This window comes from Corvus kubaryi, unplaced genomic scaffold (assembly GCF_017639235.1).
Source record: "Corvus kubaryi isolate FWS band 111438036 unplaced genomic scaffold, C.kubaryi_AGA036_p1.0 37142, whole genome shotgun sequence".
NCBI lineage: Eukaryota > Metazoa > Chordata > Aves > Passeriformes > Corvidae > Corvus > Corvus kubaryi.
In genome coordinates this window covers 657,141-683,859 of record NW_024581036.1, presented here as the reverse complement: position 1 = coordinate 683,859, position 26,719 = coordinate 657,141, and the positions used below count along the sequence as shown (strand labels likewise).

At 41.0% G+C, this 26,719-nt stretch overlaps 2 protein-coding genes across 2 annotated transcripts; both read right to left on the bottom strand.

Moving 5' to 3' along the window:
• Nucleotides 1-4,612: 4,612 nt before the first annotated feature.
• On the bottom strand, nt 4,613-14,074 carry NUP35 (nucleoporin 35). The gene is made up of 9 exons (XM_042021452.1): nt 13,968-14,074; nt 13,001-13,171; nt 10,920-11,047; nt 9,186-9,246; nt 8,438-8,579; nt 7,992-8,061; nt 7,772-7,900; nt 5,612-5,779; nt 4,613-5,250 (listed from the first exon to the last, which is right to left on the bottom strand). The coding sequence occupies exons 1-9, from the start codon at nt 13,999-14,001 to the stop codon at nt 5,173-5,175; spliced, it is 981 nt and encodes a 326-aa protein (XP_041877386.1). The 5' UTR covers nt 14,002-14,074; the 3' UTR covers nt 4,613-5,172.
• A 1,089-nt stretch (nt 14,075-15,163) lies between these two features.
• On the bottom strand, nt 15,164-21,599 carry DUSP19 (dual specificity phosphatase 19). Its single transcript, XM_042021451.1, has 4 exons — nt 21,301-21,599; nt 21,156-21,202; nt 19,722-19,874; nt 15,164-16,065 (listed from the first exon to the last, which is right to left on the bottom strand). Exons 1-4 carry the CDS (start codon nt 21,545-21,547, stop codon nt 15,844-15,846), a joined length of 669 nt encoding a protein of 222 aa, XP_041877385.1. The 5' UTR covers nt 21,548-21,599; the 3' UTR covers nt 15,164-15,843.
• Between the last annotated feature and the right edge of the window lie 5,120 nt (nt 21,600-26,719).

Here is a 26,719-nt window from a genome sequence, read left to right as displayed (position 1 = left end):
CCAGTGTATAACTTTGCCAAGTACTTTCAAGGCTGTCTGCAGCCAGGTGTTATCCAGGCTTGCCTGCAGCCAGGGGCCAGTTCAGGGGTTTTTCCTCAGCAACCCTGGGTTGTCCAATCTTTCCTGGGGTATCATATGCCCCTGTTCCACAAGGAATCTCTCTACACTGCCCCAGTCCACAGCGTCTGATGATCTGGTTCTCAGATTACAGCTAAATCGAACAGCTCAGAAGAAGCCACAGAAGTCATTGGAGAAATGCTGCTGTAGTCCTGGAAAAACTTCTTGCCTCAGCTAATGAAAAGAAAATAGCTAAAAGCAGGAATGTACTCTCTCCCGCCACAAAGCTGAGCAACATGGGGGAGTGTGTGTCTGAACACAAACCGCGCTGAGGAATTTCTCCAGCTCTCTCCCCATCTCCTGGACCCAGCTTAAAGCTGCAGGACCCATTTCTGGGCATAAAGCAGATGATAAGGGAATACAGTATTATCATAAACTCACCCCAAGACAATAGGATAATTTCCCCAAAATTATTAGCATATCTTCCCTCTCCTTTACATGTGTTCTTCTGTCCTGGGGGTCTCTTTGGTGGTCCCTGACCAAAAAGTCATACCTGACTGCCTGGTGAACTGGTAAAAGTTGACACAACTGGGCTGGTTGCTTTCCAGTTCTTTTTGCTCAGAATAAGCATTGTGCAGGTCCATAGGGCAGTGGGTTTTGAAGAATGAGCATTGTATTAACCCGCCAGGTGCAAATCACTTTTCATCTGGCAACAAAATAGTGGTAGAACAGACAGCAGTGTCTGCTGCAAGAAGGGAACAGCTCCTGGCCCCAGGGCCCACAGCTCTTGGGCAGCTGCTGGGAAGTGCACAGGGAATTAAGGAGGTATTGAAGGTATAGGGCAGCAGCCTACTGCAGGAGCCCACAGGGGTCCTGGGGCTGATGTCTTGGTATATCTGCCAACACAAGCAGCAGCATACGGGGAAAGTCCAGGACCCCTGTACTGCTCTCATGTGCACCTAGTGTGGCACCATGCTGTATGCCCCCAAGGAGCAGCTGCTCATCTGTGTGGATAAAGAAATCCTGGGCAACATCCTGTGAAGTATGGGACACAGGGGCAGGGATGCCTGGGTGCTGTTGTTAGAGCCCACAAAGTTTGTCCTCAATGTCCAGATCAAAGCCCTTCCCATCCCCACCCCATCCTCACCACAGGCTGCTCCTGGCAGTGCTCACCCCTCAGCCCTTCCAAGAGTTCAAGAGGTGTGGTGATGCAATACCTTTATTGTATTTTTATATAAGTTTTCTGTACCCCAATGGTTCAAGAGGTGCTTTGCTGTTTGACCTCAGAACCTGCAGCTCAAGTGCTCCTTGTTGCAGAGGATCACTGAGGTCAGCAGTGCCATCCAGGCTACAGATGACTGCAGCACCTTTGGGCATTCCTTGAAGCCAGGGAGGTGAAACGAACTCTGCTGGTGAGTGCCCATATCTGGGGCAGTCCCACAGGAGGGCTTTGCTTTGTGCTAGCAGGCTGCTTTCACCATAAGCACCACTGTGTTTTCATGTGAGCTACTGAAGCTGTGTCCCAAGCTGGTGGGGCCCTTGGATGCTGGCACTTGTGTTTGTGGCTGGGGAGCAGGATGCTTGCTGAGGTGCTTTTGGGAGTCTGTGGGCATGATGGGGCAGCACTTGTCAAAGCGTGGCCCCAGGGGAGGTAGAAGGGCTGTCTCATGCCCCTGCCCACTCTGTGCTTGCCACTCTGGGACTTGCAGGACTAGATCGAGGGGCCAGAGACTCCCTGGTGTATGGGGTGTTTCAGGTCCTGGAGGAAGTTGAGGTGAGGTCTGCTGGGCACACTTGGAGTCCCTGGCTCTGGGGACTCCCAAGTGTGCCCAGCCCAGCTGAGGCCACCCCCATGAACTTGAACATGGGGCCGGGAGCTGCCAAGGCTGTAAAGTAGGAGGGAGTTCCTCATTTCAGGTGACTCCTGAAGAAAGGGAGCCCTAGCATCTCAACCTGGAAGTGAGGGTTTGCCTACTGCCTGAGAGGAGGCAGGAATTACTGGAGTAGTACTCTCTGGCCTGAGCTGGGGGTATTCCAGTATCGCAGTCTGCATTATCTGGAGTTTATCACAGCTGGCAAAGGGAAGGATTACATAGATCTGGACCCCTTGCAGTAACATTGCTGCAAGATTGTAAAAGCTGGTGTGCCCTGTTTCAGACCAATGAGGCCATGGAATCACCCACCCCCCATTGGCCTCTATTTCCCCATCCCTGGCAGTGATCAAGGCCAGGTTAGACAGGGCTTAAACAACCTAGTCTTCTGGAAGGTATCCCTGCCTATGGCAGGGAGATTGAAACTAGATGGTCTGCAAGATCCCTTCCAACCCAAGATCTTCTGTAATTCTGTGATTTTATTTTCAGCCTCCTGGCTACTATGCTGGGGGAATAACTGGTAAGTCAGAGCAACCACTAGTATCACCCTCACGCCTTCATCAAGTTATTTTCACACATTTCTGCACAGAGCCATATACAAAGACACCGCCAGGCAGCAGGAAGCATTCTCACTAGATAATGTTGGGTAACAGGAATTCAGACAAACCTTGGCTCTGAAAGCCCACAAAAGGACTGAACCCTTGTGACTGCTCCCACAGCATTTTTTTCTTTTCAGGTAATCTATTGCTGAAAAGCATGGATGTAAAAATGAAGCTGATGAGCATCAAAGATGGTTGTTGATTGACAAGGTCCACAGCATCAGGAGCATGCAAAGTGGTTATTACCTTTGCCTCAGTGCTTGTGAAGGTGTGGGTGTCATTTGGTATCTACTGGGGGCACAGGGAGGTAATACAGCCAGCTAAATACCCCATGGACTGAATGGGCATAAAAGTATTCAGCATACCACCTGGCAGTTGAGTCAGCAGTAAGGAACAAGCTTCTTGTTATTAGGATTCTTGATAGCAATACTTTTAGCAATGATTATACTGAGAACCCTTTAAACTTGCCTGCCCTAACTTCCCTTACATAACAGATATGAGGCTCTGGTATTAGAAAGTCAGAGACATGATGGGATGGATGCTGATGCCTCTAAGCTTGAGGAGTCACCATAATCAGGTTTGTTGAAACAAAGCTGCACAGTGGTTTGTGCAGTGTGGAACTGTGATGTTCTCAGACTTCGTAAGCCCAAATCATTGATACCAGTGTTTAATTAGTGCTCAACACCATGACAACATATTAAGTCTTACCAGCAGTCTTCACCAGCAGAAGCCACATGATGACAATTTCTTAATGATACTATTCAGAAGTACACAGATTTACAAGTTCTGAATTTTCTTCTCCTATTTACTCCAGAGCAAAGCAAACAACATCCCAAGTGCTTTTACTCTAGAGGAAGCTGTAATGACCAATTAGTAGAGTCATTGCTAAAGCTAGGAGAAACAAAACTGAGAAAACTAGTAACTCAATACAGTTTTAAGTCTGGTACTTATTGGTAAAACAGGTCAGCCAAACTACTGACTTTGGCTCCAACTTCTTTGTTATATATTTAGCTTCAGAGTTACTTGGTCCAAGTTCCATCTTGTTCTGTATCACTTCACAACAACAAACCCAGTACACATCATCACAGTTCTGAAGCAAGCTAAAAGTGTATTCTACAAAGCAACTAGCAAAACGAAAATTTAGCTGAACTGTCTTTTGCTTTTGAAGCCACCTGCATGACAAATATTTTTTGTCAATAAAAAGCCAGATGTATTTTAAGAAAACACATTCAGATATTAAGTTCGAGCAGCTCCCTTTGATCAAAAAGCAAACAGACAACCAAGTTGTAGCAACCAAAGTAGTTACCAATACTCTGAAAGCATAAGCCAGCAAATTAATAAAAGGCATCTCCAAAATCTCTGAGGTAGAAACATGACTTCTCACTAAGTGCTCTGGGGATTTTACTCAGGATTGTGTCATTAGCACTTGAGGGACATTAGGCATGCTTCTGGTCTAATTTTTCAATCTAGTTTCATCAAAGTGCAAAACCACTCTGCAGCATGAAGAAAGGCATGGAAATGGATATGACTGGAAAGTCACCTGGCCAACATGCTCTCGACCCAGACTAAAAGGCTGATGTTGACCAACACTAACACAGACATAAAATCACAAGAAGGAATAGTGGCCTGTAGTTTCCTAAGTATAACAGAAAAAATGTGTTCTCTTTCCAGATGAAAGAGCATATGATTACTTGAGAGGCTCACCTCCAAAACTTCACAGGGGAAAAACTCCATTTAAAAAATAAAAATATGAAAATCAATTGCCATTCGGCCAATACCCTAGTGAAATTTTCTTAAACACCTCTTGAAATGAAAGAAGCTCTGGTCATTGACACACTGCATTTTTCACTTCAGCTATTTCAAATAAAAATGTTATAGTTGAGAAAGCTACAGGTAAGTGCACAATGGTTATAAAATATCCAAATAGTTTGAATACTGGTTGGTACTACTTTGGTAAAAATCAGCAGCACCTGCTCTGCTGATGACACTTCAATAAATATAAGACAACAACATGTTTAACAGTTAAGAGTACTGGCTAATAGTTTTTCCTAATAGAACTCATACTTGTTCAAAAAAACAACCTGAGAAAAGAAACTTTACTTTATTAATAAAACAAAGAGTTAAAAGGTTACTATGACATTTAGAATAGTATGCCAGAGATAATTGTAAAACAGCAACAAATCCTAATTTTAAAAAATTCACACCTACTAATAGCAGGCCCTGTCCCTGGTAGACAGCTCTGCATAGTGTTCTTCCTGCAAGCTGCCAATCACCTTTCCAGAAGGGGGAAAAAAAATTAAAGGCATCAGTAAATTTAGCTGCCCTTTTAAGCATTTCCAACTTACTGTGAAGTAATTCACAGAAAGCAATTACAGAGGAAAATTCAGTGCTGACATTTTTTCACAATCATGCCATCAGAGCACAAATAGGGCTAAAGCACTTTTATTTACACTTACTCAGTTTGTAAAACCATGTGTACATTGCCATCATTTAAAGTGCAAGCTACATGTCTTCTGAATTAACTGAAGGCGTAAGAGGTGCTATGTAAGATAAAATACTGCCACCAGTAGTTATACAACTAACTACGAATGCCAGTAGCATAGTTCAAACCCTGACCAGCTTAGTGTGCTACTTCCTCTTGTATATTACCAGCCAAAAACATATTCCATAGCTTTAGATACAATACTTTCATCTTTCCTAGGAGTTTGTCTGTCAGAAACCACCTACAAGGCAGGGAAAAAAAACAAAAAGAGAAAATACAGAGAATCAGTCAACATATAGTTAATAGTTTTTACACTAACCATTTATTTCTTCTTTTCCTAAGCGCTACTGTATTATAACAAAATATGCTTGAAATATTTTCAAAACAAGCCCTGAATCCCTGGAAAAGTGACAAATCATTAATTTAGTATTTTTTATGATTATTTTAGAGACTCAACAGACTGAGCTTGTACTTGAACGGCATCATTAAAGAACTGACAGCAACAGATAAAAGCTAAGGTCATATTGAAATTAATGTCTGTACAGCCTCATAGAGCTAAGGGGAGACAACACAAAAACATGTTTCTGTTTCCTTGAAAATACCTGATAGTCACTAGTGGAAGCCTTATATGCTGTTGCAAGAGGTCTCATTGTAGAAATCCTTGTAGTACTATTTGCAGGTTGTATTGGTGTGCCAGCAGGTTTTGTAGGTGGAGTGAAAATTGAAGACATTGAGGATGTAGAGCTTCTTTCAAAGTTTTCCATCACACTCTTAAATAGAGGGTTAATATAATGTAAACAAACACTGAAAAGCAGTATTCCAACCTTTATCATCTAAAGTTATCTAACTATTTAAACATTTTTGATAAAACATATTTGGATCGCAAAAGATAAAAGTCGCATCAGTACAGAGCATACAGGTACACATGATCACCAAGCATCTTCCTCACTGCAATAATTTACATGTTGAATTATGCCATTGCAAAGTAATGGAAGGTTGGAATCTGTTCACTGTCTGTACTAAAAAACCAAGTTTGAAACAATGTAGAGAAAATATACTGTATGACTTGCAATAAACTTCAAGTAGTAACTTGCTTCAGGCCCAGATGAACTAAGTAGCCTAACACCCTCTTCCTAAATATTTCTAAAATATTTAACCTGATCCATACAGTATGGTCTCCAAGCCTTTACCAACTTGCAGTTTCACTCAGTCCCCTTAGCAAATGCTAGAAAAGGAGTCAGAAGGCTCCATTTTGTAAGCTTATGTTTAGAAAAGAATGCATGTAGAATGAAGAGGTAGCAAGTGACTTGATGAGAACCACAAGTTCCACAACAAACCAGAGGAAACAAGATGGTAAATAACAACCAGCCTGGGGAGATGTGATTTGCTGCATTTAGACTCAGTGAAGCACAGCATTCAAGCAGCCTAAAGACAGCAGAAATTTACCAGCACATTTGGTAGAAGAGTGCTTTCCAAAATAAACAATAGGATTGGTGTACACTGTGGGTGGCATCTGACTCTCTGCTTAGCACAAGGGGAACCCATGAAACTAACTAATACTTTTAAATCAGAAGCCTAAGCGCTAATATCAAATCCGTAATGTCTAGTTTTCAATTGCAGGGAAGTCTTACCAAAACCAAACCTTCAATGGATTAGTCTCCTGAAATTTTTTTCCTCCAAAAATACAAGTTAATGACTATAGGTTTATTTATTGGTATATGAAAGTGGATACTAGCCACAGAAGACATGAGAATTCAAAAGCAATGAAGATCAGATGCCTGGTAATTATATGTCTTAGATCATTACTTCTAGAGCTTTAGCTTACAGGCAATTCATTCATCGATACAAACTGGACACCAAAATAATAAAAAGGCAAGGACAGACCACCAGCAGAAGCCCACAGAGAAAAGGGACACAGAATTACTTTTGTTTCTGAATTTTATTGAGTGTAAGAAATGTTTCAGACTGCTAAAACTTCACTAATTGCAACTTCAATTTCTAGGGCTGCCTTCTCAGAATGGTTTATATTGGAAAGCTTATATTACTCTTTGGTATCATGTATCCTTAAAGGAGACAAAACAATTTGTGCACTATAGAAGAATGACTTATTTGCTTAAGCTAATGTACAAGTACCTAGTGCAAAGTGCTGCAAGAATTAAAGGTCAGGGCATTGCCAATACCTAGATGCTAATAGCTCATGTTAGTATTAAGACTACAAGACAGCCATGTCTACCCCAACTACTACTTACAAGAGAGTGACATGTTTTTCTAGGGGCAGGTGGGAGAATAGGATTGGGATTTTCTTGCTTACAAATTTTCAGTCCAAAGTACTAAGATAAACTCAAGAGCCAGAAGCACACAGTCACATAAAAAAAATAGAGAGGTACAGTTAGGAGCAGCAACAGTCTTAATCTGCCATTACGTCTCTATTGCAGGCCCTAAAAGCCAGAAATTCCTGTCAGGAAACTTATCTCGTCTCTTACATTATGGTTTCATTTCCTTGTCTCATATAGCAATATAATTCTGTGCATTGTAACTTCCAAGGAGCACAGAGATTGCCCATAATGATCCTTCTCAGCAGGAAATGTTGACAAATACTTAAGAAAAAGCTTACATAAACGTGTAACAGACTACATCTTATATAGATGAACTACCTACAATTTGCAATTCCAAAAGAAAAAAAAATTAAAGAGGTCAGGAAAAATAAAAAGAAAGACCAAAAGCAGTGCCTTATATTTAACTAAAAACAACTATTAACTTACTTTATCTATACAAGGCTTGACACCAATCATGATAGATTCACCAAAAATTCTTCCGTCTTTGCTTAAGGCTTTCCGGGCTTGAAGCTTAGACTGATATCGAATATGCATCCAGTTTCCTGTGTTGGACATCTGTATGAGATTAAGTGAACATTGTGAAATGTAGTTTTTTAAATGCATAATTTGCAATGTTTTCTGACTTAAGTGTCAAACTAAGACATACCACATGCTTTAATATGTTTCCGTACTGAGCAAACTGTAGAAGAATATAGGAAGCTGATGCTTGAGGAAATCTGAAAGACAGAAAAAAATACTCAAAAAATTATGAGTAGTTTAAGAATTCAGGTGTTAAGATAAACCCTATGAAGCATTTATAGAAATCCAGAAAAGACCACTGTAATGACATCAGAAGCAGTGACTTGAGAAATACCACCTTCTAGGAACTTTACCACACACCCCCACAGTAGAATGGTGCCTCTCTAACCAGAAAAAATAATGTGTACCTTAAGTTAAGATGCCTCCCTGAAATGAGTGTTTGCTTGCTTGAACCATAGCTGTATTTCCTATAGCACCTACCAATGCCAGACAACATCAATGCCCGAGTATTTCTTCTCCATATGCTGTAAAGACTTCACCCAGGATTTTCTAATACTTTGGAAATCAACTTACCCAAATACAGTTACCCATGTGTCATCAAGTTGATCTTCTGAAGTAAGGGAATCACCTTGAGTATAAAAAGGATCTAGCTGAGCAGGAGATAGAGTAGTCTTCTTAGGCTGCCCAATACTTACAGGACTGAACATGCCTGAAGCTGTTAAATTGAAATGGTATTGTTGAACAAATTTCTTTTGCAAGACAGAAGTTTATAGTAAAAGAATAAATTCAGTGTCAAGCATTTCACTTGTATATGGAAGAGTTTGATGGGGATTTACTCACAGACACAAAAAGTAAGTCAACCATAATTTCACATCTGCAAACACACTAATAATTTTTTATGACTAGCAACCTAGTGTTCTCTTTGACTTCTAAACACCAACAGCTTAATACAGTTGCCAAATAGAAACAGGCCAACAGAATAAAGCTTAGCAAGAAGACACCAGTTCATAGACAAGATATCAAACCTTGTGAAGATAGAAGGCAATCCATCAGTCTCAGCTGCTTCATTCAATTACAACCACCCCCATGCTCAGTTCAATACCACATTTGGAACAAGGAACATGTAAAGTTGATTGAAACTCCGTCAGGCTCAGAATGGATAATTATTTCCTACTCATATCCATATACCTTTTGAAAAGCTAAAAAATACACAACCTCTTCATAAATTAGCAAGGAACTGATGTAGCTTGCACAGTGATGATTTTTCTGTATTAAAGAAAACAGTAAGAAAAGAGATTAGAAATTTTGACAGGACATCTACCTGCTCCCGGAGTCAATGGAAGAATTCCAACTGATGGGCTCTGTGTTAAAGTAAAGCTGGCCTGCATTAAGATACAGAAAACAACAAATCATTCTTATAGGTATACTGCTCAGATCAAGAGAGTCATTTTTCAAGTGATTTAAACATTCAGGTAATAATATTAACTGTTTGGCTTAAGTTATTCCAAACTTTTAAAGGTATGAACAGATATTCGCATGTATATTTAATAAAAGATTACCAAGAGGTATTAATGAAAAGTTATTTGACAATATATTTGACATATGCTTTGTGAAACAAAGTAGGTCTAAGTATCAATACTCAGAACCTTTTAGTTTAACTTCTCAAAATAGTCATGTCACTATTGCTGCTCTATTAATAATTCACGCATTCATGTGCATCCTGATGGGAAGGATATTAGTATCCTAAGTTTATCAGCATTTTCATTGCCTAAAGGGTCCAGAAATCATGGAAACATAACCTCCACTTGTAGGGAGACTACTACTAGACTTACTTTCCTGCTCAACTATTTAGTGCATAGAAGGAAAGTATACTTTTGAGTTTTAGATGGTAGTAGTTGTTTTAACATAGGATTTCAACACCCGAAACAATTTTAGTCTATTTTTAGCCTGAATCATGGCATTTCTTAGATACAAAATCAAACAACCTGGAGTACCTGTAGACCTAGGAACATGTGTTCTGATAGCTGCTCAACATTTTTTGAAATTTAATATCCAATCCTTTAAGACACTATTGGATTCTGTCCTTCACAGAGAACCTCAGCTTTCAGAATAAACTTTTCAGAAGGCAGCACTCAATAGAAAGACTGCTCATTCAATGAAAAGTGTTCTCCTTGTATCAAAAGGGTTCAGTGAAAAAGGACCTAGTAATGCTTGATTAGTCAGTTAAGCAGAAGAGATTATTATAAAATTTACCTTGTAGGAAATTGAGTGTTCCTCTTTCAAAATTAATCCCAACTGTCTACCAAAACTTTGATTAGCTATTTTACTTGGAAAAAAATTTGCTATGTTTCAATAAGTGCCTCTATTGCCTTCTAAAATATAATCATAGAAACACGAAATTATTAAGGTTGGAAAAGATCTCTGAGATCAAGTCCAACCATTAACCTAGCATTGCCATCTTGACCACTAAACCATGTCCCCGAGTGCCACATCCACACATTTTTGAACACTTCCGAGGACAGCAATTCTAACACTTCCCTGGGTGGCCTGTTCCAGTGCCTGACCACCCTTTCAGTGAAGAAATTTTTCCTGATATCCAATCTAAACATCTTCTGGTGCAACCTGAGGCCATTTTCTCTTGTCCTATTACTTGTTACCTGGGGGAAGAGACCAGCCTCCACCTTGCTACAACCTCCTTTCAGGTTGTGAAAGGGTCCTTCTGGCAATCAGCAGCCCAATAAACTTACAAGAAAGTGAAAAGCTGCAATAAGGCTGAATTTGTATGTACAAAGCATAACTGAGGCACGACTTGCATTTTTCATTTCCTACTGTACTGCAAATTAGCAACAACAGGAATTTGCTTCATGACCACACCTCTTGTTTAGTGTACACAGGAACAGGTACACCGAACAACCCAGACTAAGCAACAGCATGATCTGAAGGATCATCAGTCATTTTGCTACAGCAGTTTATACAACTAAGTTTGAGATTTCACTGATGCAGTAAGCTGCCTCACATCTTCTGCTAAGAACAGGCCAGTACTGAAGACACTTACTGGTCTTTTTGAGGATAGAGGTGTTGATCCAAGCCCAGGACTAGATAACTCATCATATATGCTTCTAACTGGTGGAGCACCACCTTTATCTTTATGCGTGGGAACTACTGGTTGTGGGGGAGACCCTCCTGTAATTCAAAGGAACAAAAGACCATGAGAAAACTTGTAATTTGCTTTGGTGCTACTTGTTCTTCAATAATAAATTCAACCATGCTCTCATGTTGATTGTTGTTGAGACTGTTGATTGTTTCACTGGAGGTTTGCAAAGCCATCTGTCCTAGCAAACTGTTCAGGTTTGAATGTTCTAGGTAGGAGCATCACATGTGTCTCAAATGGCATCCTACAGAAGTACCATTTAGAACTTTCAGACCTCTTATTAACCCATTCTATTCACTGTCTACTGGTTCTTTTTCTGAAGTTCTGAGCATGGCTGTATCTTTCAATTTTAAGCCAGGCTAGGAGTCTATTTTAATTGCTTCAAAGACTAACTTGCCTATAGTAGAGACATAAAAGCAAGATTTTTAAGACTTGAGATATCCTACATGTTGAAGAACCATACCAAAATGCACAGAGACATTGCACATTGCTGTCCCATTCCCACTGTCCAAATTCCTTAGCTTCCCATCTAATTTCACATTAAATAGAAATGTAAGCTCTTGAGAGCAGGGACTAGCTTGCACATAGCCAGGATGAAGCTAAACCAGCTGCCCTCCCATTTTGTAAACTTTGGGACTTCCAGTATAACAGAGAATTAAACTCCCTAAAAGAACTTCACGTATCTTAACACTTTGTGTGGATTTACCCCAGGGAATAAAAAAGTAGTTTGCATCAAGTTTACACTTCCAAAACATTTGGAAACGAAGCTTTTCCAAATTACTCTTAAATCCTAAATTCTGAGCTTCAAGACTCCACTAAACTGTTTAACACATATAAGAACTGATACTGTTACATGGAATAATGTGCATTACATAAAGCACTCTCCCATCAAGGTTTTCAGTTGAAGTGATCTACTTGATCACTCCCTTTGGGAATTCTGTGTTAGTATCTTACTGGCTCCCCTTTTCCTAAAATTGATACTCTGAGGCTGCAATAAACCCTTTAAAAAACAATTAGGTGAAATTTATGTGATTACTTTCAATTTCATATATATTTTCATAAGAGGTTTGCTCCCCAGACAGATAAGGGCAGGCAGACAAGAGCAAGAAGCAGACCAACAAACCTCCAATTATGGAACATTTTAAGTTGGTAGGGACCTAGAAAGAAAATCAAATCCAATTCTGCCTGACATTCAAAGAAGAGAATATTTTATTAAGATAAATTTTTGCAGTACTTTAATCCTCAATTTCTCCTTCAAAATGACTAGCAAATTAACACCATCAGATATTATATTATGCCAACTGATTTAGTACAAAAGCCAAGATTACCCATGACATGCCAACTACTCACTCATTCTTCTCAGAGAAGAAAACAAACATACAATACTAACATGGGTAAAGAACTTCTCCTAGTCTGATTGATTAGGTGGTCAAAGAGAAATGAGTATCTACAGCTAGGAAAAGTCACTACTCCAGTCCAATGACAGCAGATATCAAGACTGTAGCTACAACCACTAGATACTAATTAAGAAGTATATTTTTAGTTTTTCTCCACCCAGTTTTTTTAAGTTCGACAATCTGTAAGTGGCCTTTTAGAATTCAAAGAAATAGAAAAATTTCTGCAAAGAAATTAGCAGTTTGCACAAGCTGCGTTTAGTTTGCCAGCAGATATCTCCGTTTTAAACAAACAGAACACATCAATATACGTGTAACTGACTTGTAAAGAGTCATATAAATTGATACTGTATTAGGAGAGGTTCCTATTACCTTCCCTGTAAAACAAACTTTTCCTGATACCAAAACTGCCACATTTAAAACATTTATTATAATCAAATACACTGAGTTCACCACTTATTCAATCAGTGGAGTTTGCTTATAGAAAGATATAAAACTATAAGGATTCAAGTCTGCAACAGCATGCAGAACAATGAGACAAACCAATTTTTTGGTTTCAGGACAATTTTTCAGCATTTAACATATTCTGACCTGCAAGTAGTGGAGACCTTGTTTCCATTACACCAACTGAAGGGCCATATAAAGCACGTGGCTGCGGAGTCACTGGTGCAGGTAAGTCACCCATCAAAAACCCAGGGAGAAATTGAGCACTAGTTCCTTGTTTTGGAGACGTTGGGGAGCCAAGAGTCATTGGTTCAGCTCCTGAAAACAAAATTTTAAAATATGAAAAAGACAAGTGAGCTAACTTTTCCCATTGTGGGTTCTATTAAAGAAATGTAACACAAGATACAATAAGTGATTAAGATCACAGAATCCCAGAATCGCTAAGGTTGGAAGGGACCTCTGGAGAACATCTAGTCCAGACCCCCAGCCAAGGCAGGGTCACCCAGAGCAGGAGACACAGAAACGTCTCCAGGTGAATTTGGAATGTGTCCAGAAAGGGAGACTCCACAACCTCCCTGAGCAGCCTGTTCCAGTGCTCGGCAACCTACAGTGTAAAGAATTTCTTCATCATGATGAGATAGAACTCCTTATGTTTTGCTTTATGGGCATTGCTCCTCGCCCTGTCGCTGGGCACCACCGAAAAGAGCGTGGCACCGCCCTCTTGACACCCGCCTTTGAGATATTTACAACTATTGATGAGATCGAAGGCGGTTTAATCATTCATTTTACAGGCAAGCCAAGTTTATCACAACCGTGCATTTTTCGCAACTACAAGTGGCGGCCGATCGATTTAAACCCTCCTCTTTCGCTTCACCCCAGCGCGAACCGCCCCTTCCCGGCGTCATCTCCCACTGCCCACTCCAGCTCAGCAGCATCCACACTCCCTCGCCTAGAGCAGGAGGTCGGCCCCGGCCCCACTCCCCTCTCCCGGAGAGCAGGCAGCGCCGGGAGACCCGCCGGGCACCTCCGGCCGGGAAACGGAGCCCTCTGAAGCGGCGCCCAGCAAAGCCGAAGCACGGCGTGAGTGGGGAGGGAGCCCGTGGGCCCGGCTCACCTGCGGGCGGCAGCTCCATGGCGAAGGCGGCCATATCGGCCCGGATGGCGGAAAGAAGGGGGCGGCAGCGCCTCCGCCAAGCACTTTCAAACGAGACAGAGCTTCCTGCTGCCGTCACTTCCGACCCGCCCCCGACATATTGTGATGAAGCGGGGCGGGCGGAACTTCGTCGCGGGGGTGAGGTGTTCGGGGCCGGGCATGAGGCAGGCCCGGGTTGTCGCCTCACGGCTCCTCGGCAAACGGTGCCCCCGTGGAGGGCCAGGTCGTGAACGGAGTTGAAGGAACCGCGGTTACCGTTAAGGGGATTGTCCTGGGTTGCTTCCACAGGCTGAGAACTCAGAGCAGCTTCTCTACACTGCCTCCCCAGGGAAAGGGCTGTCAGTCATTGCCAAGGCTGCCAGCACCACAGCCACCCGCGTCCGCCGGGACAACGCAGTGAGCTGTACCCGCACGGACACGGGGGAACGATGACCACGACCAGCGATCAGATGCAGCGTAAACCCCGCATTAACGTTTAGCATAGAATCATGGAATGGGTTGGCTTGGAAAGGATCTTAAAGCTCATCCAGCTCCATCCCTTGCCATGGGCAGGGACACCTTCCACTATCCCAGGTTGCTCTGAGCCCCGTCCAATCAGGCCTTGGGCACTTCCAGGGATGGGGCAGCCACAGCTCTTCTGGGCAACCTGTGCCAGGGCCTCACCATCCTCACTGTAAATAATCTAATCTAAACCTACTCTCTTTCTTTGAATCCATTCCCCCTTGTCCTGGCACTACATGTTCTTGAGCATGAGCAATTCATATTGAGAACAAGAGAGGTCGTGGTTCAAACATAATGATATGCTACAGTTCAAACTACTGGTACCAGGACAGAACACCAATCTTGAAACCAAACCTTTAAAATCACTTTATCACACAATTTATCCAAACACAGTGTTCTCTTTATTTTGCTGCATATTAATATATCAAAGCATTAAGAGCTGGCATGAAGGCCACAAAATACTATTAAAGTCTTGTACAGATTTTTTTTTTTTTTTTAAAACATGACATATTAAGACAGTAATTTCAGCCTGGAGTCTCTCAGGAGGGTCAAAATTACATACCCTATGATGTCTGTTCTTTACATATCATGTGGAATGGAGTGAGAGGACAGCATGTGAGGACCAAATGTGAAGAAAAGACAGTACCATGAGCAGAGACAGATCAACATTTTTTTTAATCGCTGCTGAAATGATTTACAAAAAAACCCCAAACCTGCTAGTTCCAAGACTGGAATCATCACGATAATGCACTTCAAATCACTACTAGATGAAAAACAGTATAAATACACAAAGTATTAAAGCATCCTAAGCATTTTGAGCATCCTCAAAAGACCATCATTTTAATTTCAAAAAAAAATTAATGGCTTGCTAGCCCACAAAATTCCGTTATATCATCTATAGTTGCAATATAATTTTAAAATCCAGTATCAAGGTACTTCATTATATGAACATTTTATTATCTAGATTTTACAACCAACTAGGAATGCACAGATTTGGAAAGAAAGCAATTTATTTCAGTTATTTTATTTCCTTTCTCTACTGCCTGCATTTTCTGATGGTTCAGTAAGCAAACCATAATTATATTGTTTTCTAATATTTCAAGGAAAACTGAGCTTTATCTTTTTATTAGTGCCCTGGTTTTAGGCAAAACTTCTTTGAAGTCAGTACAACACCATTTGGCTTTTTGATGACATGCTGGAAAAAAGAGGGTCAAAGGAGGGTACATAAAGACTTGAAAATGCACATGTGAAAGGGGATTTCAAAATGACACATTAAAGTATAACCAACATATGTTCCTGTATAGTCAAAACAGATTATTTCACTTCTCCCTTTGGATCAGTCATGATTGTTTATGCTTCCGTTTGCCTTTATAATCTGTTCTTGGTACTTGTGAAGCTGCTCCATGAAGCCAGGATTTGGACAAGCCGCAGGCCTTGCATTTTTCACCAAGGAAAAGGCTCTGGCAAAGCTCAGTCTTTCTGAATTCATTAGAAAACCAATGACTACAGCCGCTGCACGGGAGACTCCTGCATTACAGTGAACCAGTACCACGCCATCCTCCAAGAAAGAAATGAAATATAAGTTGGGATAGTCATTAGGTAGATAACAAGTGTAAGAAACTTTATATAAAATTCTTTTAAGACTTACTGAAAGCTCCTTGCTGAGCTCAAAGCAAATATTTACACATATAAGTCCAAATACAGATATAAGCATAAGTGTGAAATTAAGTACTTTTCTACCCCAAACCCTTTATTATTACCAAATTCTTCAAACCTAATTCATACCATATTAGTAAAACACATCCTCTGTCCTTCTTCCTGAGGCCCTTCATTTAAAACTAAATCACAGACACCTGGGATACTAAAGTATCTGATCTAACTGGGTGGCAATTTTGAAATAGATTTTATTTTCAATATGGAAAGGAACTTGACAGGATCTTGTTAAAGGTTAAAAACATAGCAAGGCAGCAAACAGCTAGGCACAGAGGCAGATTTTAGAACATCTTGTAGTTCCAGTCGCATGTCTCTTGTGTACTCTGCACGGAAGATTCTGGGTAACAGGGATCATGCACAGGAACAGAAAAATTAGAAAAGATACCATGTGATTTGCAACAGATCTCTTCCTTCCCATCACACAACTGGTACAACTGCAGCAGCTGGTATAGCTGGTACAACTAAGGTCCCTTAACTGGGAATGAGGGTGCAGAATCCAAAACTACTAAACCTCCCATAAACTCACAAATGCTTCTTCTGGGGGTTGAATTCAGGCTTATCCTGAATTATATATAAAATTAATGGTTTTTATCCTACTTAAACATTTCCCACACAACCTTTGAGACACCTGAATGGCTCTTTTTAGGCACTGCAAGTTTTGTTATGAAATAACACACCCAAATTAATGCAAAGACAACTAGACAATCTAGCACATCTTAAGCAATATTTGCAAGGCCCAGGCTTTGTGATGTTGTCATATTTGTATGTCAGACTATGATCTGGAAAGGGCTCAGTCCGAACTGTCTGCCAAATGCCCCTTTGACACAAAAAGAAACCACCAAATCCCCAGCACCTCCATCTTCTGAATGAAGATACTGAAACATGACGTGATGTGCTCAGATACTTGAGGCTAAACAGAACTATTCTAGTTATAAAGAGCCTGTTCTGACTGCCCTTAACAGGCACAAGTTACTTAATGGGAATTTTACCCAGAGACAAAAACAACATGGGTAAATAATATGCATTGGAAGCAATTTTTCTTTTCCTTTGTACAGTTCATACTTTGTTTCCCTCTTTCACATTTAAGTTTGATGTGTCTTTTTAAATAACTGGTTTGTTTTGCACTGCCAAAAATTATATAGTGATACCCATGAATCCTGAAAATTATTGAACATGAATGAATCTGGGCCATAATATTAAACCAACTGTAATACTGAGAATATTTATCTTTCCTTGCTAAAGTCCATTGTTTACAATTCATACAAAACCAAATTTGGCATGTCATTCTTAACTACTTTTGTATTAGCTATGAATACAGAATAAAAGTGAGAAACAGATTGCAAATAGAAAACTCATCTCTATTTACCAAGAACTCCTTGCTCTGATCCTGATACCCTAAGTTTTCCTGCCCAGAAATGGTCTATGGACTTGCAAGAACCATATAAGATTCAAGAACAAGTTGGGGCTTTTTTTTTAATTTTTATGGAGAGAGAAGCAAAATCACCTTCCACCAACATAAAAGGTTTATACAGTGGTTATACACAGTGGGCAAAAAGCCTCATCAAGGAAAGAAATTTAAAAGTAGCATAACGTTTTTGGTGAAGTTGAAGACTAATATAGTCTTTATGGATCCATTTTACTTAGCAGTGGAACAGAGGCTTTTTTCCTTAGGAAAGACAGAGGGAGCAATAAGAAGCGTTGTTCATGAATAAGCAAAGATTTTCTCTTTGGAAACACAAGATTTCAGAAGTTTTATTATTAGATATTAAACATATAAAAAAGTATCCCTCATTCATATTCCCTCAGTATTATGACGTGACATGGGTCACTGAACATGTCATGGAAAACCTGCCTACCAGTTTGGAGCCTAGAAGAAAAGTTGAGCTCTGATCAGTATCAGAATCCGTACCATGGTGTCTAGAGACTTGAGCCATTACAATCTTAGAAAAGTGAATCCTGTTACAAATACCCAGCTGGCAATGACTTACAGAACAGTGCAGGCTTCACTTGCATTCTCAAATTCACGTGCTCTCATACTTCCTTCATTGAGTTAACCACGTTCTAGAAATAATTTCTCATATATCATGTTCTCTCACCAGTGAACATCTCTTCCTCCCCCATTTTAGGAGATGAAACAGTAGTATCTCTGTGATTACTTAAACAGAAGAGCACTTCATGACACAATTTATCATAAGCTCTTTTAACACTATTTTGACAAAGCAAATAAAGTAATTCAAACCACCCAGAGATCTGTCTCTGTATACCACTATCATGTGCTTTTTGAACGGATCCTGGAGAACAACTATTCCATCAATTACCTTCTCTTTCATTCACCTCTCCCATCAGAAAATTACTAATATTGCTGTAAAAGTTTTCCTGAAAACTCCTTAACTTACAAAATAGTAACTGGGACATAAACACCAGAGGCAGAAAGCAAAATTGAGCCGTTATGAATGGACACTCTCATTTAGAAATGAACTGGAAACCGTAATTAGAAACCTTGAAAAGGTCATTAAGTGACAATATGTTATCACATAGCTTGTAAATTATAAATGAGAGAAGGAAAGAACACTGTGACACAAAGAAAACTGGGGCAAGATCATCTTTAATCCCAATCTACATAAACAATGAACCTGACAGATATGGTAGAATAACATGCAATAATGTTTGATTGTTGAGTTATAGTTTGGATACCAAAACAACAGTTGTCGTAAATTAAACAGTAAGCCTGAATTTAACAGCTGTGAGTTGAGCATGTTCCTGGTTACAGATAACTCTGCCAAGCAACCCCAGAAGGGTTTTTCAGCCTATTTTCTATGTCACATCCTTTCAGGATTTTGTGAGCAGTTAAAATCACTTTTGGCTCCAAAACTACTAACACATTCTCTGATATTCTTGGTATATATTTGGATTCATAGCCTCTTCTTTGAGCAGCCTGGTCTAGTGGGAGGTGTCCCTGCCCATGGCAGGGGGTTGGAGCTAGATAATCTTTAAAGTGCCTTCCAACCCAAACCATTCAATGATTCTATGATGAAAAGCACAAAGATGGTGAACAGCTGATGATAAACCACACAGATCTGTAAAAGCCTGTTTCTTGCTTCTAATCCAGGCTGGTTTCTAATCCAAAACAACATCCCCAATGGATATGTAAATTTCCTCCATTTCCTTCTGTCAGGGATACCGACTTGGATTTATGATGCAATTTTTCTATCTAAACTCAACCCCTGGTCTAACTGTATTAAAGAAGCATTTCTCTAAAACTCAAGACAGTCATCCTGAAAAAGCAGTGCTGGAGGGAATGAAGATTAACAGCAGTGCCATGTCTCTAGGAATGCTTAGAATTTACTTGGATTTTCTATTTAAAATTTAAAAAGACAATGGAAAAACTATTCATTTGGTACCGTATTTTCTTTTAGCAAAAGAAGCTGCTTTAGTTCTTGAATAGTGTAATAAATAATCTAAACAGGATAACTACTAACATTAATTATTGATAGACCATACCTGGATCTTGGCTTTCTCAATAAACTCAAAACATTCAGGGAAATAGGAGGTAATATCAGTTTCTGGGAGGTCCAGAATGGAAATGGTCTTGTATATAAAGTCATTGAGGAAGGCATTTTGGACTCCATATGCCACATTTAGAACATGAGTGACCTAAGTAAAAAAAAAAAGAAAAGAAAAAAAAAGGCATTTTCTGAAGACAGCAAATTAAATGAGTAGTAACAAAGGTGAGTTAATCTTCAGGCATATAGAGACTCTACCTTACACAAGATGCAACGTTCAGTTTTACATACATATGCTGTCTGTGGTATGCTTTTCTCCAAGCAAAGTTTCAAAGTGTGCTAAAACATACTGTGATAAATCTCAGGGTTTTTCTGAGAGGAAATGAAAAGATCATTGCTCAAATGCAGACTAAAAAGTGGATTTTCAGCAGAAAAGGGAGTTGTCAGCACATGGTTGGAAAATAAAAGAGAAAGCAATAGGAATGAAAGCAGACCACCCAACAATCCCCCAAATTTCAAGCCTTCTCTAACCCATCAGCTCAATGTTCCTTCTGGTTGGTTACCAGAACCACTTGCTGAAGCAGAAAGATTACAGAGTAAACTGTTCTTGGCAGGCGACACCACCTCTGGCCTCCTGCCATCTCTGCTCTGTCCAGGCTACAGTCAGGTTGTGGGTTAAGTTACAGTAAATTGACATTTAGATGGCACCAGATGCCAACCTGGTGCACACCCTGTCCTGCAGAAGCACCACTGTTCAAAGGCCTTATCACCCCATTACTGCAAGAGAGAAAAAACAAAAGTTTGGGACAGACTTAGAGAAGCTGCTTTGTTTTTCTAGTTTCATCAATGCCCATAAGGCAAGAGGGAATGGTGCTGCTTAGTGTCTGAAGTGGAAACACATATAGCAGCATAGAAATCTGTTCCATTAAACAGCTCTAAACAATCATCATTCTTGCAGGGCAGCAAGACTCTTTTCAGTGGTACCTAGCAACAGGACAAGGAGCATTGGCCATCAACTAAAACATAAGAAGTTTCACCTCAGCATGAGGAAGAACTTCTTTAGATTGAGGGTGGCCAAGCACTGGAACAAGTGCCCAGGAAGGTCATGGAGTCTCCCTGTCTGGAGACATTCTACACCCACCTGGACACATTCCTGTGTCACCTGCTCTGGGTGACCCTGCCTTGGCAGGGCGTTTGCACTAGACAATCTCCAAAAGTCCCTTGGAAGATTCTGGTATTCTCTGAAAACACTTCAGTTTCTCGTGAAGCCAACAGAAACCCATCCACCTGCAAATGGAGCAGCCTTTTGAAAATGCAAGTGGAATACAGTTTTACTCAGATTTGCTAGAGAATATTTTAGAATTTTTAATTTACAAGTGAAACTCACTGCACGCATTACGCGAGATGCATTTGTATGTCCCTGTAACGTTACCTTATGCTTTCTCATCGTCTCCAGGTCGTGAGCAGCATCCTGTGACCCTACGGAGAGAGAAAGAACGTGCCCGTCGCTGCGCTGAGCCCCTGCCCGGCCGGCGCACCACCCCCTCTCCCTGCACGCCGCCCCCAGGCTCACTCACCCAGCAGTAGCCAGGGCTTCACCACGCCGACCTGGAGGTCGGCGCTGAGGTCCTGCACGAAGCCGCCGCCGGGCGCCGCCTCCTCCTCCTCCTCCATGTGCAAGCAGGCGCCGCGCCACGTCTCGATGATCCTGCGGCCCGTGAGCGTCGTCACGCGGGTGCGCTGCTTCCGCAGGTTGGCCCTGGAGAAGCTCCGGATCTCTTGGGTGAGGGAGTGCATGGCGCGACTGCCGACACCGCTCCGCATCGACCGACCCGCGCCGACCGTCGGTGACGCGCCTCCCGGGGGCGGTGCCTCGGCGCGCAGTGCTCCCCCCGTTCCGTCCTGTCGTAACTAAAGCAGCCTTTAAATCGAAAATCCATGTTTCCAGTGCCCTGCTGTTTTGGGCAACAGGCCATGCAGCAACGCCTGTCTGGCTCTAATTGGGACCTGCTTGTCGGGAAGCATAGAAAAACATTGTAAGCAGCTAAATGGAAAATAATAGAATTAAATATATTGGGTCTATTTTTTCCCCAGAGTCATTTGACTAGTGACCAAAGACTAAACAAAATCAGCTTCTTATGTTTACCGAAGAGGCAAAATGAAGAAAAGGGAGGCAAGGTGACGCTGCTTCCCCCTTATTCCCAAATGACTTAACGCCCATGTTTTCACGTATTCTCCATAGTGTACCATTTGTAGTGTTCCACAGCTGGTACACAGCATAAAATCACAGCATGGTTTGGGTTGGAAGAGACCTTAAAGATCCTCTCGTTCCAACTCCCCTGCCATGTGCCTGGACACCTTCCACTAGACCAGGTTGTTCCAAGCCCTGTCCTGGCTTTCAACACTTCCAGAGATGGGGAATCCACAGCTTCTCTGGGCAACCTGTTCCAGTGCCTCACCACCCCCACAGTAAAGAATTTCTTCCAGATATCTATTTCTCCTCTTTCAGTTTGAGCTTATTGTTTCTTATCCTATCACTGAGGTTCTTGATAAAGAATCCTTCTTCCTTGTAGGTCCCTTCAGATAATGGAAGGCTACATAAGTGTGTGAAATGTTTGTCTGCAAAGTTAGATGGTAATACTGTTAAGTTAAATGCTGCCAGAAGTACATTTCAATTTGCTAACAATCCTCTGTGCTGGCTTATAGAATAAGGACATATTGCTACAGTACTTCTCCTCTTGTAATATTCCTCAAACTTATGCTGGAGGGATATGATGACTCTGGAAAGATCCTCCTGATAATTCCCCAGAATGCAGTACAGACCAAAGGCAACTTAGCTCCATGTGAAGAGGTCTACAAATGCCTTGCCAATTCAAGACGCAGAGAATGCTCTTAGGAATTGCAAGAGCATTAGTTATTTCTGGGAATGCCAGAGGCAATTTTCTAACAGGAATTAGACATAAAATCAAGGTAATCTAAAAAAGGGCAGAATACCCCACACACTATCTGCAGAAGCTAGAGTCTAAGATAAAATCAAAGATGCTTAGTGTAGGGAGAGGAACAGTACAGAGATCTGGGATAGATCAGAGGTTAGGGTGACAAACGCACCTTTAAGTATGAGGTTTTGTAGCATTCTGCATGGTAGATATGTGGCTTCTCTGAAAGTGGGCTGTGCTTCATAGCAGTTAACTTAAAACAATAATAATGAATAAGTTGGTTCATTTGGGTTTTTTTAAGGCCTTATCAGTTATTTTGATGAAGTTGATCAGAAAGGAAGCTGGCCCAAGCCAGCAATTACATAGAATTTCATGTCTGTTCTCAGGCCATACTGGCTCACTACAGCTGCCTCTGTGAAAGACAAGGACATTAGGGTATCTTGCAAGAATGCAGAGAACCTTGTGTCCGGAAATTTGCAAGGCCTTAGCTAAATTTGCTTGCAGTCCAGCCCCAGAATCTTGCCCTTCGAGTAACCAGGTGCTTTGTAGCCAACTTCTGGCCTGTGTGAGTATGAGGTGTGCTGTGCAAGCATTTGCAAGACTAAGACAGATCTGTAAGACACTCACAATTAATAATACAACTATGTGCTGTTCCTTAATTTAAGAGGAAGATGCAACAGGTGCAGATGCAGAAAGGCAGCTGACTCCAAAGTAATGGATTCCTTTTCTGCTAGGGTTGTTGATCCTGTTAAAACTTCCTTAAACACCAGGGGTCCCTACTGGACATAAAATCTATGCTGCTCTTTTCTCTCTGAAATCCTAACACACTGCAGATATTTATATGCAGAATTAGTATCTTATTATTTAGTGTGTCCATGTCATAAGCATTAGATGTGGCTTGGATATTCATAGACACGATTTCTTATAAAGCAGGCCTTTCCATGATGATGTCAAATTGTTAATACTGTTCATTACAGAAGAGAATAATGAATTAGAGTTTAAAACTGGGATTTCAGTTCACAGATGAATTCCTATATTCCTCTTGCATGCTTTACTAAGAGTAGAAGACTTCTCTAAAGCTGTAGCAGGAGCTGGATGCTTTCTCTACTTTCTTGGCTGAATGTATTTATGGTATTTCTGGATCTTCAGGTTTTGAATAAGCTATGTATAAATGCAAATGCAGTAGTTTTAAGTAATTTTTAATGTTATGGTTCTTCTGTCAAGAAACTCAGCAGAACCTGTTCTATGGGTATGAACAAAGAAATGTGTACTGTAATTACTAATTATTACAAAAAGCAGCTTGTACCTATTCAAAAAGCCCATATGGCAGTGTATCATCTTTCTGCTGTATCTATTTCCTTCCACTATTATTTTGGTGTAGGTACTGCCTGTACTTAATGATACAAAAGAGCTGGCTTCTGTCAGAAGAGTGATAACCAGATATTCTAGATAGCTGACTTTGAAAAAGCACTCTTGCATTCTGAAAAATGCATAGGTTAGAGGGTTGAGATTGATTGTAAAATATACTGAAAATTGACAGTTGATTCTGACGTTGGTAATTTAACTGGAGAACTGAACCCTAATTACACTAATTACATCACATTTCAAACTGCATTTACCAGATGACTTTGAGGAGTAAGAGAAATGGGTGAGAAAATCAAACTATTGTCAGCTAGTACCAAACTCTAATAATGCCTCTGCTTCAGACTCTATAGTCCTTAGTTGAAAATAACAGAGAAGTTGAAAATAACTCTGTGCACCAGTTGGTGACTGGATGACTGTGAATCATGAATGTAGTGTGGTGATGAGAAATGCAAGTGTGAAGGTGGAATGCATGAGGAGATATTTAGAACAGAGAGAAGGAAATATATTGTATAAAGTTCTAATAAGCATTTTTGGAAGTGCAGTGTGCTATTTGGGGATGATGGTATTCAGGAAAGTTGATCTCATACTTGAAACAAGTGCAAAGAATAGTTTAAAGCTTAAATTGAACTGCATATGTCAGACTCTCATCAAAGCACTCATGGTACATGGATCCCTTCGAGACAGGCAGCTCCTGTCCATGATGACTTGGGAGGGAGTAGCCTCCTGCAGAAGGACTATGTCACCACCATTTGTGCCAAAACACACATATGCACTTCTAGCAATGACTTACGTGCTTATACACTCCAGGATGCTGTGTCCTACATAGCCTGGAGGCCCTTAGCTGGAGCAGAGTCTTGGTTTCATCTCTGCAAAGTTGTCGAGACATGATGCCTACTCCTGCTGGGCTTTCCCTTTCTGAAGCAGTTTGGAGTCACAAGCTCAGGATCATTCACACCCTGAACAACAGGGCAAGATGGTACATTGGAGGATGGCTGAGTATGACATGCTCCCATTTCCCTTCAGTGGCATATGTCTGTTCTCCATGCCATTTCCTTCATGTAGAGAGGTTTTGGCTGAGAGACAACCACTTATTTGTTCTCATCAGTTTGTTTTTCATCCTTTAGACTTGCCAATATCTGGTAGGGAAGGAATATTCTGGAAGAAAACTAGAGTCTCAGCAATGTTGATGGAGAGTGATTTGTCCTCTTTTCCAGCCTGGTTGTGTACCTTTGTCCCACATCCTGAATGAGGATGCAGATATTAACTCCTTTGTTTCGGTATCCAGTAACACGCCTAGAAAGTCTATCCTAAATGGAATCCTGACTAGAAAGTGAGATTTAAAAAAGCTAGTGAAGTGCAGACAAAATCTTGAAATGTTATTTTACAAGGAAGAAAGAATTTGTAGCAAGACCTCTTCCAGAACTTGATTTAGTAAAGAGTAAAACATCCACAAGGACTCTCAGTTTTGTGTACTGAGACCATTGCTGAGGTGAACTGTGAAGGCCTAAGAAACTGTAAGTTTGCTGGTTATTGTGGGTTTTGGGGGTTTTTCCTAGGATGGCAGGAATAAGGGGTAAAGGCAGAGGCAGATTAAGTATATAGCATTTTAAATGTGTTGCTGTAGTAGTTGGTCCAAATGGGAAGCCAGACCATGCTGAAGGCTATGTACAGAAAGTTAACTGCACAAAGTGCTGGAGTTACACATACTGTGACCTGGTTGTGAGTGAGCCAAGCTTTGCTGGAAGGTGTTAGTTTGTTCTGAATTTTTGGCTCTGCCAGTTTCTAACACATTGGAAGTGCTAGAGCCTATTGGCTAAACAAAGTGCTGTTACCTTTGTGTGGGAATAAGGTGAAGCCAGAGGTGGTGGGAGTCATCTGTACATATTTTTGTGCTTTTTTTTCTTCATAATTGTTATGCTCATACACTGCTGCAGAGGGTTTTCCACTGTAAGGGGAAGTATATATCCTAAGCACACATTTACATATCCTCTCTTCCTATATTCCTTTGGCATACAAGTCAAAGCATCCATTAAAGCCATGCTGCTAATGCATGCTCCATCATTCTTGACCAGCTTTATCTCTGCAGTGTGTTAGGTAAGAGCAGAGGATGCATCTTAGTCAAGCCCAGAAACAGAGCCAGTTCCTCAACTCTTTGGAGTTTGGGAGACTGAGCGGGTAATCTAACTCTGACAAGGTGCAATATGGAAGCCCAGTCCAGACTGCTAACAACTGTGAGCAGAGGCCTAGTGGTTGATCCTAATAATATTAAGTCTGTGACCTTCTTCAAACACGGCCTTTTATCCCTGGCTGAGGGGTAGGCAGCTTCTCTTTGTTTAATCTTTTTATTTCAAGCAGCATAGTTTGCTGGTTTTTATAAAGCTATCCTGATCCAGTGGTGTTTCCACTGGCATATCTCCTCATACTGGTGCAGGGAAATGTCCCTGGAAGCAAAGTCATGCCCATAACCAAAAGCATGGCCCTACAAACAGTTACTAGAGCATCCCTCTCTGCTCTCACCACACTTTGTCGGCAAGCCATACAAATGAACAGACAGATTCACTGATCTAAAGATGTGTGTTTTTATAGTGTATCAGGGATTGCTCTTAATGAAGACCACTGAGGAATAGGGTAGAATGCAAAGCTGAAATACTTAGTAGCCAAAGGGAGTAACCCTAGGGACCTGTTGGTTTGAGGA